The sequence below is a fragment of the Carassius auratus genome, chromosome 26 (genome assembly GCF_003368295.1).
Source record: "Carassius auratus strain Wakin chromosome 26, ASM336829v1, whole genome shotgun sequence".
Lineage (NCBI taxonomy): Eukaryota > Metazoa > Chordata > Actinopteri > Cypriniformes > Cyprinidae > Carassius > Carassius auratus.
This window is the reverse complement of record NC_039268.1, coordinates 21,880,777-21,896,926: the sequence shown is the minus strand read 5'-3', so window position 1 is coordinate 21,896,926 and position 16,150 is coordinate 21,880,777. Positions and strand designations below refer to the sequence as shown.

At 35.1% G+C, this 16,150-nt stretch overlaps 1 protein-coding gene across 2 annotated transcripts in view; it reads left to right on the top strand.

Annotated features, from left to right (window-relative positions):
• The window catches only part of LOC113044638 (glypican-6-like), a 184,598-nt gene that overhangs the window by 36,351 nt on the left and 132,097 nt on the right, over nucleotides 1–16,150 (top strand). For both annotated transcript variants that reach the window (XM_026204785.1, XM_026204784.1), the window contains exon 2: nucleotides 5,765–5,923. In XM_026204785.1, the coding sequence (XP_026060570.1) occupies nucleotides 5,765–5,923 (159 nt within the window). The remainder of the gene's footprint in view (nucleotides 1–5,764; nucleotides 5,924–16,150) is intronic.

Here is a 16,150-nt window from a genome sequence, read left to right as displayed (position 1 = left end):
TATAATTTTATATATTATATAAAAAATAATATATAATGCAATGTATTGCAATATAATATATAAAATGGTAGGGATTGACCAGGGATCATTTCAGGATTTGATTTAATTTAATTTAATTTAATTTAATTTTTCAAATTAAGTTTTTTTTTATTATCTATAATTTATATTAATATAATTATTGTTCATTATATTATTTTTTGCTTGTATTTTTTACTGTATTTTCCTGTTCTGTTTACTTTTTTGGGATGCAGATTGATCGTAAACTTTGGCTAAAGTTGTGAAAAGTATTTTTTATATATATATATATATATATATATATATATATATATATATATATATATATATATATATATATATATATATATATATATATATATATATATATAAATAATTCAACCAACTTCTTGGCAAGGAGTCCCATCCTCAGGATGATTTACTACTAGTTTTTATTGAATTAACTACAGCAAGTTTGGGAGATTAGCCAAGGCCGTAACCTTAAATTACTTGAACCTACACACAACTCGCAAAGTAAAAGTAAAAATTATGAAGAACTATTCTTTGTCCAACAACTACTGGAAACTGGAGTCCAATGCAATGTTTGATTTCAGTGTGAATCACAGAGGAACCGCTGAATTGCTGTATGCATTTCTATATAATTTCTATATAATTAGCATTTATTTTTTACAAAAGTTTTACATTATCACTTCTGCACATGAACGGAGCTGCTTTTATAAAGAAGAAATCAAACTGTGGGCTCTATTTACTAGCCAGCGTGATTGGTCCGTGGAGATATTGGCCCATCAAAGAGATGCAAATTCAAACGATGCTCAGTAGAGGAAGAAGCTTGAAATCATTTTATGAAGCAAACGCTGCCGTAGAAATGTCTATTAACTCTATCATTTCTATAATGATGCAACAGAGAGTAAGCATCATAACAGCCGACTCCTGAGGAATAGGAAATAATGAGAAAACAAATAAGCAGGCTGTTTGAATATGATCGTGCTTGTTGCTTTTCTAATTCGAAGTTATCCTCTGGGTGTGGAGTATTTCTTTTAGGATGAATTTTGGATTATTGATCACCTTTTAAAAATGCAATTAGTAAAACAAAATACTAATTTAATGTCTGCAACTCATTTTTGCTAAGTCAAAAGTCTCTCTCTCTCTCTCTCTCTCTCTCTCTCTCTCTCTCTCTCTCTCTCTATATATATATATATATATATATATATATATATATATATATATATATATATATATATATATATATATATACACGTGTGTGTGTGTGTGTGTATGCATAATTGGTTTTAGTAATGAATAAAAGATTGCATGCTGTTAAATGTACCTGTGGTTTCGTAGACCTTGATTTTATTATTTTCTTTCTGTTAGCAAACAGTCTGCCAGGATTCAGCTGATGTTTAAAGGTGTATTCAAACTATTTTTAGCTACCTAGTTGGTTAATAAGCGGATTTGCTGGGGTTTGGGGTGTGAAGGTGAAAAAAATAAAGCAGATCTTCTTCATTAGCTAACATGACAGTACTGTACTGAGCAGTTAGTCTTTTTGTCAAACTCTTCGTCAGGCTGGATGTTGAATCTTTTGATGCAGAGAGTGTGTTCAGTGCCAAGTGTTGAGGGTATTTTTATTTTAATTTTTTATGTTTTTTTTTGCCTTTGGTACTTGCAGATGAAGTCATTTCTTAATCTCCTGTAACTGAATGCCTTTTGGTTTTCAGTAAACGAAATCAGTTTTTTTTTTTTTTGGCAACATTTAGTTTATTTTTTTATTTGTGTTGACAGCACAGATGGGGTTGTTTGTGCATCAGCAGAAGCCTTTTTTAATAAATGTAATCCCTCTTGTATTCACCATATTTTAAATGCATCTTTAATCTGATTAGTGTTATTTTGATATGCATATGTCTATTGCACCGCTTCCAACCCTGGTGATGATTTGCACAAATCCTGAAAGAGTGATATGAGGCTTTGCTGCTGTAATATACTGTACCTTGGATTTGAAATGTACATTTATCAAAACAAAATAATATTCAAAACTCCATTAAGTGTGAAGTTAAATGGTATGCATAAATAAGAATGCACTATGTAAATATAAAATAGATTTAAACCTGTATTTGCAATTCTGAAATGTGAAATAAAATGTTTGTTTTGGATACATTGCATGTCGCTTTAGATACAGTTAATGAATCTGTCAAATGTGTAAATGTAAAATTTAGAAAGAAAAAAAAGTAAGCTTTAGAGTTTACACTACTGTAACAAAAATGCATTTTTTTTTTTTTTTTGCAAGAAATTTCTATTTTTATCAGCAAGGATGCATTAAATTGAGTGACATTGACAATGAAGTGACAGTAAAGATGTGTATAACTTTACAGAAGACCACTTTTTTTAACTTGCTATTCAAGAAAAAATAATACAATAAAATAAATGTATCAGTTTTCACACACACACACAAAAAAAATGAATTAATTAAAAAATACAAAAGAAATATGGCAGCACAAATGATTTCAACATTGTTAATAATCAGAAATCTTTCCTGAGCAGCAAATCAGCATATTATAATGATTTCTGAAGATCATGTGACACTGAAGACTGGAGGAATGATGCTGAAAATACAGCTTTGATCACAGGAATAAATTCTATTTGAACAGATTCATATAGATTTATTATTTGAACCTGTAATACTATTTTTTTACTGTATTTTTGATCAAAGAAATGCATCCATGGTTAGCATAATTAGACAAAAAAAAAAAAACATTCTTACTAACCCCAAACTTGTAAAAAACACTGCGAATGATTTATCAAAATGTTTACATTTATCGTATCTTATATTTTCCAGTCAGTTGGTAAACATGACTTTTGGCAAACTGTGATATTTCTGCCTCTACGATAGTTTGAGAAGGACTTGATGATCCGTTGTGGCAGGACTGATCTTGTCTGTCTGTGGTGAATGGACTTTGTCTCAGCAGCACTCGCTCCAGCTTCTGATAGTCAGCATCTCCAGCTAATTACAATGCTGAGCTTCAATCACGCTCCATGCTGGAGCTTCCAGAGATAACGATCCGTAACGATCCTCCACATCTGTGCCGAGAAGTGAGAGACAATCACCGTGAATGAATAACTTAACGCTTTGGAGCGGTTTGTGAAAACCTTGTCTTAATCATGAGCTCACAATCGGCGCGCATGCTTAAAAACATGTCGAGTTGAAGCCAGTGTAACATGTGTTGAGAAATGACAGGCTTTTCTTCAGTTATTTTTATATTTATACTTGCATCTTTCTGAGATGAAACGTGTGGGCTTCGTCTGTCATTATCTGTGACCTCGTTGACCTCGATGATGTCAGCATGCATAATAACTATGCTCACAGTGATTGGCTGATAGTCTCTGTCAGAGATTTATTCATGGAAATATTGTAGAGCACAATATTTTTTGCCATATTCAAATAAATGTTGACTGTCACATGTGTCACTAATTAAACAAGTATATGTTCATTTTATTGTCAGTTAGCGGCTATGCATATAAACATCTTTTTAATTAAAAGAGTAGAATAATCATGGCTGATTGTAATACATGAAAAAAAAAGAAAAAAAAAGAAGAGTAAATGCATGCAGGTTTGGTGAGCAGAATATATCTTTCAAAAATCTTAACAAACATCAGTATCAACTTCCCCCTTGATTTTCTACTAAAGTGCTTTCAGGAAAATAAAACTGGACTCAGTTTTTGACAAGCATTAAGAGTAAAGCTACAGTATTCATTACTTTAAGAGTAAAGTCATTGTCATTGAAGAAACATTTGAGGTATCTCATTTGTGGTTTTTCCTTTTATACGTGCAAAAAAGCTTTAAACCTAAAAGCTTGAAATAACCTTGACCAACCAATTCAAGATACTGAAAGCATGCATAATGTTTGACGAAACTCAAATGTGATTGAACTCTAATGTGAAAAAGTTTCTACAATGAATGCCGAGGCTTATAATGTCTGTTTCCTATTATTCCCTTCAAAGACGTGCTCAGATACGGCCCTGTTCATAAATTGCACAATTTCTCACTTATTACAGTAAAACGAGGAGACGCTATCAGAAATTAAATCGCACCCAGGCTTCAAAATATTCTCTCTGCAGAAGTCAATACACACTGGAAAATAAACACTAGTATCCGCCTGCTCACTATATAATGGTCTGATATTAGTTTTCGTATCATCTGGCAGTATGAGAACGAGGGTTTTCTAAAAACACTGTTCAGCAGCCATGTCATTACCAACACACTCTTGTTTATCGCTTTCACTCACCGGGAGCAACTAATGATTCCCCGCCAAAGTTTGAGGTGTTTTTAAATGTATCATTAGCCCGTGGTTTGGCATTTCCTCCATACGTTATGGTGTCCCTCGATCCACACGTGCCAGAAGCACTTTGGCTTTGGCTCTGGAGCTGATGCAGTGGTGGTCTGCCTGACAGCATGCTTCATCGAGCAGGTGTTAGAGATTTTTTTGGGGAAGTTGCGATGGGAAGGGCAGTTTAATGCTGAGCTGGACAGATGGTGGAGACGGGCAGGTGCAAAATGCAAACTGCACAGAATGACTGGAGGGGTGCCATTTACACTCGAAAACTGTAATTCGTTTGCTGTTGGGTTGGGAACCCTACTGAAAAACAGCTTGGTACAGTTTAACCTCATCCATTTCTCCAATTCTGATCTTTTAATTGTGGCATTGCACAATAACAAACTGTATTAAAATATATAATATATGTGTGTGGGTCAAAGACGAAAAGGGGTATAAAAACAATGCTGATTTAAATTGTTGTTGTTTTTTCAAAATAAATAAATAAATACAATTTTCTGTTGTATTTTTGTTTGTTTATCTGAGAAAAACATAAATATCATACATCTCCTCCGATTTACAGAAAACACCCCCTTAAAAGTCTTGTCAGGCATATTTATAACAAAAATACATTTATGACACATTAACAGACTAATTACTTTTACCCCAAATACTAATTAGATGTACTTTTAGTATTTATAGTAATTTGCCATTATCCTAGGTTTTGTCCATTTTTCAGTAAGATTATTTTACTCATGAAAAGTACAATCAAATTTAATATGCTCCCCTATAATCTTTTATATTTTTATATGTACACATCAGAATAAGCATGTTGTTTTAATTTTAACATACATATCGTGTTACACTGAATGACAATGTAACACCATTTCAACCATATTTTTTTAAATTTTATTCTACAAAAACTTATTTGAAACTTTAAAAATAGACACTTTACTTAAATTTAATGTGCTTTCTATGGACATGAAATCTAGCAGAATGCTTTTTCATTCTGACTTGAACCTGGTTTAGACTTTTTCTCCGCAGGTAAACTACATACAGTATCACGTTGAACATATTATAATGCAATGTAGCCTGTCAAGCACAAAATTTTAAAAATAGATGGGAAATACTTTTTAACGCTGACATTCTGACAAGTTTTCTGCTTGTTCACAATCATTAAACAGCTCACCTGAGTGCAAAACGTGCCTGGAGGAGGTTTGAAGACGGCTCTGAAACATCCATCTGTCGCTTTGACGTAATTAAAGATGTCACATCCAGCGGCGACACGCACCATTAATTTCGCTTGGTGCACCTTCACGTCTTCGGTGCGCTTTGGGAAATCACACATCGCAGTGCTGGCTTAATGAAGCGTGTCTGATTTGGTGCGATGAGCTCCATGTCTCCCACTGCGGCTGTGTGAAATATGTCCTTCTCTCGTCCCACAGGTCAACATCTGCGGGTTTGTTCCCAGGGCTACACCTGCTGCACTTCAGACATGGAGGACAGGCTCGGCCAGCAGAGCAAGCTGGATTTCGAGAAATTAGTGGATGAGAAAAGCCTCACCATACGGACGGTATTTACCTCCAGGCACAAAAAGTTTGACGGTAAGTGTGCAACAGTTGGTTTTCAGTCTGATTTGTGTTTTATAGCTTGATATTATCCATCTAGGCTTTTTGGTTTAATTACTGGATAGTCCATAATAAACAGATGCAATGCAAAGCAATCGAATTTGCAGCTCATGCAGGTGTCATTACACATCAGTTCCAGTGCAGTTTAAAAGTATAATTTCTTTGCATTGCATCTGTTTATTTATTACTTTTTTAATGAATCATTCTATTGAGGCGAATCTTTTGAATAATTTATTTTAAAATGGTTCAATAAACTAAACAAAAAAAAAAAGTTGAGTAGGAATTGGTGAACAAATCATTCATACAGCTGGACCTGCATGAAAGCATGAAGCGTTGTGTAGTAATGTTAAAGGTCCCGTTTTACGTGCTTTTTTGAAGCTTTGATTGTGTTTACAATGTGCAATATAACATGTTCATGTTTCGCGTGTAAAAAAAAAAAACCGGTATTTTTCACACAATTCACCTATCTGTATACTGCTCTTTTCACTGTCATAAAAACGGGCTGATGATTTTCTTGTTCTATAAAGTCCCTCCTTCAGAAATACGTAACGATTTCTGATTGGGCCAGCGGTTCCTGTGTTGTGATTCGACAGCAGCTTACAGGCCGCTGCCCTCCTGCAAACGCGATTGGACTAGTTTTGGAGTAGTTTTGAGAAGCAAGTGGGCAGGAGCATGTGCAGGACATGTATTTATAGTCACAGGAGTGTTTTTACTCATGACGAGTTGCGCTTGAAAATAGCATCAGATTTAACTATTTAACAAAGCTAAACAGCATTGCCATTTGTGTAATAAGTTACAGAAACTGTTAGACGCACCAACTTAAATAATAAAATACACTTACTGTGGTCCATAAACAACGCCTTCTCCAGACAAAGAGGAAACTGCTCCATCTTTCAAGAATAATATTTGTGGGAATCCAGCATTAAACTGATTGAGATTGAGAATGTTGTCCTCAGCAAACTGTCTTCAGCAAAATGTGCTGCACATAGTTTTACATGTGGATTATAATTTACGGGAACCGAGTTAAACATAAATTGTAACCATTAATTTCAAAGTACAGCGTCCCTGGGAAGCCCAAACAAAGATGATTGGACTCCGAGATGAAAATAACAGCGTTTCGACGACATGTCAAACACAAACACAGCTCTTCCTTCTTCTCCGTCGGAGCACAACAAGACCACGCCCCCTTTTTGTGAATTCATGTGGGTGGAGGTTAGTCAAAAAACTGTTTAAGTGACATCATTCCTGCAGGAACTAGAGGGATGTAGTCCAAACGGGTTTGTTGTAGGCAAATTCTGTTAAATCAAATATCTCGCTTGGCATTGAACTTTGAGCTTTAGCATTTTACAGATATTATTTATACACTAACAACAACATTACACACTAACTAAAGTGCCTAACCTGATTTTACCAAGTGAGACATGTTCCTGGGACAACATCGTTGTTGACCCTGGAACAACATTGTGATTAACCAATCAGATTTGAAGAACCAGTTTATAGATTTTGTGAAGTTTATGCTTAAAATCAGTGTTTGGTGCTTGTACATCAGTGTCATTCATCTATCATTTCCTCTGATTTTAGGGATTACTCATGGTTAAGGTTAGGTTTAGGTGTAGGGATATGGTTAAGAATATATTTTTTGGAGTAAAATGTTGTTCCAGGGTCAACAAAATATGTTGACCTAGGAACACATCGGACTTGGCAAAATCAGGACGTGCAACTAAAGTTTAAAAGATGAAATCACGAAGGAGGGGACCTTTAAACAAAAGTTTAGTGTTAGGAATTATATACAAATCATTTTGTTTAGTCAGATCTTTTTAACAGGTCTAAGTGATTTATTCCCAGACTGGTCAAAGTAGTTCTTGAGTTAATGGTTTCATAGAAACCAAATATTCAAAAGAACTGGTTTGCACCAATAAACTGTAATTCCCATCGCTTGATTCTCATATTTGTGTATTATTTGCTCATGAATAAGTTTGAATTTGAATTCCAAAACAATTTCAATGAATTGTTTGAAGCAAATGAACAGAACCTACAGATGAATCTTGGACTAAAGGTCACTTAGCACTAAAGGTAAAAACTATTGTAGTGTTTCTTATTAATTGTTCAGAACACTGTTTTTAATTGATTCATTTTCAAATCAGTCACAGTACAGTAGATCTTGAGTTAGCATTTTTATTGAAATGAAACATTTGAAAGAACCGATCTGTAGTAAGTCATAATTCCCATCTCTTGCTATTCAGTTTGTACTACTTTGTTGCTCATGAATAATTCCTCAAGTTTTTAGACTGGCACAATTTCAAATTAAAATAAATAAATGAAGTCTGATTTGGTTTTGACCGTTATGGGTAGCGTGTTTGCTTTTTAAAAGCTTTTTTAAGCATCAAGTGTGTTTTTAGGCAGTGCCTGGATTTTACATTGTTTTTCAAGGTAGTCAGTTGTTCAAAAGGTCATTAAAGGTCATTTCATTTGGCTGTTCAAAGTGTTCAAGCTTTGTTCACTTCTGTGTGTGGAAATGAATGCTCTGACAAACTTGTAATCTACTTTTGCGGCCACACTGAAAAGTTCCTTATGTAATCCTTTGAATGAGAGCCGTTTAGTATCTACTTTTTAACCTTTTGTTATTGCTTTCTTTAGGGACTCGGGCTTTAATTAGGCGGGTCAGACCCGCTCCAAACCGCCACTGTAATTCGCCCGGAAACCAGGCAGACCTGCTCCATACAGCTCAGAATAATTATACAGTTTTTGAAATGTCATAATGAAGGCGTACAGTGGAGAGCTGAAGTACATATTCACAGGTTATGTAAAGGTTAATATTAGTGCTCTCGAAAAGCTGATGATTTGCATGTAGTGCAAATGAAAGCGGCTCTTATGGACCGTATCATGTGACGTAAACGAACTCTGCTGTGTCCTTAGACAATTCACCACAAATGGGTTTAATTATTCTTTATAACTTTAACTTTAACTTTAACTTAAATGAGACGTAATGGGGATCACAGTTGCTTAAAGTATCTCAAATGTCTCCTCAGATTCTCAAGGAGAGATAAAATTGGACCCAAATACAGTCAATAATTGCCATACACTAAGATTACACTTAAATGTTAATATATATATATATATATATATATATATATATATATATATATATATATATATATCATCATAAATAAAAAATATAGGCCTATATATAATTTTGAGTGCAATATGACCGTTTCATTTGTGTGTGTTTGTGTGTGTGTGTGTGTGTGTGTGTGTATGTATATATATGTATATATATATATAATTCAAATATGATATGAAATTCAAATACATAAATCTTTTTTTTATATGATAAATCATATTTTCTTTTATTCCAACAGGCTAAAATGAGAATATGCAAAATAGATTACAAATTACAAACATACAAATTAAACAATTTCAGACAGGGCCCACTGGTACAACCTTCACTGGGTCCCGCTGACCCCAGCTACGGCAATTCGAATGAGCCATTTTAATCTAGATTGATCTAGATTAATCTAGATTAATTTCAAGATCACAGTGAGATTAATCTAGATTTAAAAAAAATAATCTATGCCCACCACTAGTATTTTGAGATCTTTTGATGATTCCAACAATTGTATAGCATAAAAATCATTACAAAATTACACACACACACATACACACACACACACTAACACACACACACACGTTTGTTTTTGTGAGAAGTGTGATCATCCCATAGGCGTAATAGTTTTTATACTGTACAAACTGTATATTCTATGGCCCTACACCAACCCTACACCTAACCCTAACCCTCACAGGAAACTTTGTGCATTTTTACTTTCTCAAAAAAACTCATTCTGTATGATTTATAAGTGTTTTGATAATTGGGGACATGGGTTATGTCCTCATAAGTCACCCTCTCCTTGTAATACCTGTGTCATACCCATGTCATTATGCAGAGTTGTGTCCTGATATGTCACAAAAACAAGAGCACGCACGCACACACACACACACACACACACGTTTGTTTTTGTGAAAAGTGGGTTCATCCCATAGGTGTAATGGTTTTTATACTGTACAAACTGTATATTCTATGGCCCTTCACCAACCCTACACCTAACCCTAACCCTCACAGGAAACTTTGTGCTTTTTTTTACTTCCTCAAAAAAAAAAAAAAAAAAAAAAAAAACTCATTCTGTATGATTTACAAGCTTTTTGAAAAATGGGGACATGGGTTATGCCCTCATAAGTCACCCTCTCCTTGTAATACCTGTGTGATACCCATGCCATTATACAGAGTTGTGTCCTGATATGTCACAAGAACACACACCCACACACATACACACACACACTTATAACATTCATGTATATTATACATGAATACAATACAATAAATCTTACAATTTTCACACAAATTTCTGTACTGTATTGAGATCTCATTCTCATTACTGTACTAACAAACATTCTTAATTTAATATATACATTTATAGACTTGAATATGAACGTGAATAGCAGCTCGGATTGTTTGAGAAATGTTTGAGAAAATGCTACAAACTTGAGCAAAGTTCTCGATTTAATGCTGCTGCTGTCTAGAAGAAGCAATAGAGCTGTTAAGGAGATTTTTCTTCCATTCCTGTGAGAATGTGAGCAGAGTCGCTCGCTGAATGACTGCGAGACAAATCACGCCGGCGGTTTGCATACTGATGTTCCTGAGAGACGGAGGCCGTGATACGACGTGTCATGCTGGAGGTTTCTAGTGGCTATCCAGCCCACATGAATCCAGTGACAGAACAAAACCCTTCACCATGAATCACTGCCAGCTCATAACCTCCATTATTCCTCTGACGGCTCCAAGTCCACTCCAAATCAAAGGCCTGTGTTCTTCTGCCCACTTCTTCGTGAACTTGCGTTGGATCGCTAACAGCTAGCTCACACTTAAAGAGTTTTACAAACCAACAGCGAGGCTTTGAAGAACATGCGGCCCATAACGCTGACAGATTGTTAATTACGCCGGTGAGCTGCTGGATCTGTGCTGATTATAGATGCTGTTTTGGGCCACAGGAATGGGAGAATTTTCATTAACACTGAACAGAGCCATTAATACTTAAGCAGTGCCATTAATAAACCAGAAATATACTGGCTCTGTGGTTTTATAGCTGTTTGGCCATTGTATTCATGGACAAAAACAACCCCATTCACAGTGCTGTTATTAATTAAGCTTGGCTTTTAAATCTGCAGTTTGTTTACACACACTTAGTCAAATGCATCGTAATTAGCATATCAGCATGTAATAATTTGAAGTGGTGATGGAGTCATGTGACTTGTTGCCTGATTTATGGATATTAAGGTCAAGTGTAGACTCAGATATCATATATATATATATATATATATTCCTTTGTATATATACAGTATTGTTCAAAATAATAGCAGTACAATGTGACTAACCAGAATAATCAAGGTTTTTAGTATATTTTTTATTGCTACGTGGCAAACAAGTTACCAGTAGGTTCAGTAGATTGTCAGAAAACAAACAAGACCCAGCATTCATGATATGCACGCTCTTAAGGCTGTGCAATTGGGCAATTAGTTGAAAGGGGTGTGTTCAAAAAAATAGCAGTGTCTACCTTTGACTGTACAAACTCAAAACTATTTTGTACAAACATTTTTTTTTTTTCTGGGATTTAGCAATCCCGTGAATCACTAAACTAATATTTAGTTGTATGACCACAGTTTTTTAAAACTGCTTGACATCTGTGTGGCATGGAGTCAACCAACTTGTGGCACCTCTCAGCTGTTATTCCACTCCATGATTCTTTAACAACATTCCACAATTCATTCACATTTCTTGGTTTTGCTTCAGAAACAGCATTTTTGATATCACCCCACAAGCTCTCAATTGGATTAAGGTCTGGAGATTGGGCTGGCCACTCCATAACATTAATTTTGTTGGTTTGGAACCAAGACTTTGCCCGTTTACTAGTGTGTTTTGGGTCATTGTCTTGTTGAAACAACCATTTCAAGGGCATGTCCTCTTCAGCATAGGGCAACATGACCTCTTCAAGTATTTTAACATATGCAAACTGATCCATGATCCCTGGTATGCGATGAATAGGCCCAACACCATAGTAGGAGAAACATGCCCATATCATGATGCTTGCACCTCCATGCTTCACTGTCTTCACTGTGTACTGTGGCTTGAATTCAGAGTTTGGGGGTCGTCTCACAAACTGCCTGTGGCCCTTGGACCCAAAAAGAACAATTTTACTCTCATCAGTCCACAAAATGTTCCTCCATTTCTCTTTAGGCCAGTTGATGTGTTCTTTGGCAAATTGTAACCTCTTCTGCACATGCCTTTTTTTTAACAGAGGGACTTTGCGGGGGATTCTTGAAAATAGATTAGCTTCACACAGACGTCTTCTAACTGTCACAGTACTTACAGGTAACTCCAGACTGTCTTTGATCATCCTGGAGGTGATCATTGGCTGAGCCTTTGCCATTCTGGTTATTCTTCTATCCATTTTGATGGTTGTCTTCCGTTTTCTTCCACGTCTCTCTGGTTTTGCTCTCCATTTTAAGGCATTGCAGATCATTTTAGCTGAACAGCCTATCATTTTTTGCACCTCTTTATAGGTTTTCCCCTCTCTAATCAACTTTTTAATCAAAGTACGCTGTTCTTCTGAACAATGTCTTGAACGACCCATTTTCCTCAGCTTTCAAATGCATGTTCAACAAGTGTTGGCTTCATCCTTAAATAGGGGCCACCTGATTCACACCTGTTTCTTCACAAAATTGATGACCTCAGTGATTGAATGCCACACTGCTATTTTTTTGAACACACCCCTTTCAACTAATTCAACTAATTGCCCAATTGCACAGCCTTAAGAGCGAGCATATCATGAATGCTGGGTCTCATTTGTTTTCTGAGAATCTACTGAACCTACTGGTAACTTGTTTGCCACGTAGCAATAAAAAAATATACTAAAAACCTTGATTATTCTGGTTAGTCACATTGTACTGCTATTATTTTGAACAATACTGTATATATATATATATATATATATATATATATATATATATATATATATATATATATATATATATATATATATATATATATATATACTGGATGTTTGTATTTATATAAACATAATTCCAAAAAAGTTGGGACACTGTACAAATTGTGAATAAAAACAGGATGCAATGATGTGGAAGTTTCAAATAACAATATTCTATTCAGAACACAATATAGACTACATATTAAATTTTTTAACTGAGAAAATTTATAATTTTAAGGAAAAAATAAGTTGATTTTAAAATTCATGGCATCAACACATCTCAAAAAAGTTGGGACAAGGCCGTGTTTAGCACTGTGTGTCATCCCCTCTTCTTTTTATAACAGTCTGCAAACGTCTGGGGACTGAGGAGACAAGTTGCTCAAGTTCAGGAACAGGAATGTTGTCCCATTCTTGTCTAATACAGTCTTTTAGTTGCTCAACTGTCTTAGGTCTTCTTTGTCGCATCTTTCTCTTTATGATGCACCAAATGTTTTCTATGGGTGAAAGATCTGGACTGCAGGCTGGATATTTCAGTACCCGGATCCTTCTTCTACACAGCCATGGAGTTGTAATTGATGCAGTATATGGTCTGGCATTGAAATGTTGGAAAATGCAAGGTCTTCCCTGAAAGAGACGACGTCTGGATGGGAGCATATGTTGTTCTAGAACTTGGATATACCTTTCAGCATTGATGGTGCCTTTCCAGATGTGTAAGCTGCCCATGCCACATGCACTCATACAACCCCATACCATCAGAGATGCAGGTCCCAGTTTTCCAAAAAGATCTTCAAATTTTGATTTGTCTGACCACAGAACAGTTTTCCACTTTGCCACAGTCCATTTTAAATGAGCCTTTGCCCAGAGAAAACACCTGCGCTTCTGGATCATGTTTAGGTATGGCTTCTTTTTTGGACCTATAGAGTTTCAGCCGGCAACGGCGAATGGCACGGTGGATTGTGTTCACCAACAATGTTTTCTGGAAGTATTCCTGAGCCCATGTTGTGATTTCTATTAAAGTAGCGTTCCTGTGTGTGATGCAGAGCCGTCTAAGGGCCCGAAGATCATATTGTCAATTGACCTAATAAGTTGCAAATTGGTTTCCAGCTGTTCCTTTTATGTACATTTAACTTTTCCGCCCTCTTATTTCTACCTGTCCCAACTTTTTTGGAATTTGTAGCCCTCATTAAAAATCCAAAATGAGCCAATATTTTGCATTACATTTGAAAATATCTCACTTTCAACATTTGATATGTTATCTACATTCTATTGTTAAAAAAAAAGGTTAATCATGTAAATTATTCCATTCCTTTTTTACTCACAATTTGTACAGTGTCCCAACTTTTTTTGGAATTGGGTTTGTACATATACATACATTATATATATATAAATATATATATATATAAATTAGAATCACCAGGACTAATGATTATTTAAAGCTATAGATTTATTTATTTCAAATAATGTATTTTATGATATAAATCCATTGTTTTTCCATTAAAAATTGAACCAAATTTGAATTAAAATCTGGATTATTATTAATAACATTATTAAAGTATTTATGCATTACATTATTATATGCAACAAATGTGTATTTTACATTTATATATTCAATGCAATATTTTTGTTTAAACTGAATTTGAATTAATTAAATCTCTATGTATGTTTCATTGTCTTAATATTCTATCTAGATGGATTTTGAGATGAAATAAGACTTGGTTAACCATCCATTTAGTAAACACATGATCATAAGACGTCATGACCTGATGCTTTTATCCGTGGCTCTCTTTAGCCACACGTCTGTATCACTGAATGGTTCTCTTCTGATCTGAATTCAGGTCATAGTGCAAGTTTTCTTTATCGTCTCCAGCTCATGCTATGCTTGTCTTCTGGTCTTTATCTCTGAGGGCAGGTGTGTATCTGACAGACCAGCACACACAAACACATGCATATACACACTGCTTTATTTATCACTCTGATAGGCGGCGCAGATTTGGCAGCTAATCCCCAGAAACACCTTCAGCTTGGCGGGATAAACATTGATCTGTCCGCAGCATCTCTTTTTCTCAAAAAACCGAGGTACCGCGTGATGAATGGATCTCTTTTTTGTACTCTGTTGGGTGTGAAGTGAAGTTAGTCCATCTGCTTCCCCCGAAGAGTACAGTTAGCCAAAATTGATGGAACTGCATATTTTAATCTTTTTCTTTTTTTTGCATATCTGGCCTGTCCTCTATGAATTAGTTTCATTTCAGCGAATCGGTTGTGCTTTAATTGATCTGGTTTGTGATTTTTCCAGTGGCACTGATGTTGGAAAGACCTCTGTTGTGGTGGTAGCTGCTCATGAATCTGAATGGTTGGAGTTGTTGGGCTGCCCACTCTGCCCCGCTGTGAAGCAGCATTTGTCCTTTATCTTCTGGAGCTCTAGCCTCCTCCTAAGGATTTGATCCTTCATCCATTTTCCATGCCCTCATTTTTTTTCAGCCCTTTGCTATTTATAGGAGCCTATTTAGTAATTCTTTAACTCCCACTTTTTGATTACCGCCTCTTCGGCTTCCTATGGGGCCTTGTGTTTTTTGATGCATTATTGAAAAATCCTGATGCTGTTAAGGCCTTTAAAGGCTGCAAGATTAAGTCTGAATTGGAACGCAGGGTATTTTTTGGTTCTTATATGTCTTTTAAACACATTATGTGTAACACTGGCACTTTTATGTAATAACTAATGAACATTTAAAGTGCTACAGATTTAGCAACATTTTCAGTGCCATGGATGTACAGTAGCTGCTTTCTAAACGATTCAACAGTCAAATTAACGACATTCACTACCATTCAAAGTGTTGATTAAAATACAGTAAACACAAAAATATTATGAAATAATATTACAGTTTTAAATAAGTGTTGTTTTGTTTGATTATATTTTAAAAAGCTATTTATTTTTGTGATTCAAAGCTGAATTTTCAGCAACATTACTCCAATCCTCAACAGCTTTTGAATGGTATTGCTCCTCTTTTGTTGTCTAATAGTTTGTTAAATTGTTAAAACTGTTGACTTATAATCCAAAAATGCATTGCACTGAGATCTATACACAATGAGAGTTGAGTGGAGAAAGATGGTGATTATTAATATACTTTTATTAATTTATTCATTAATTTAATGCAAAAACGAAATAAAA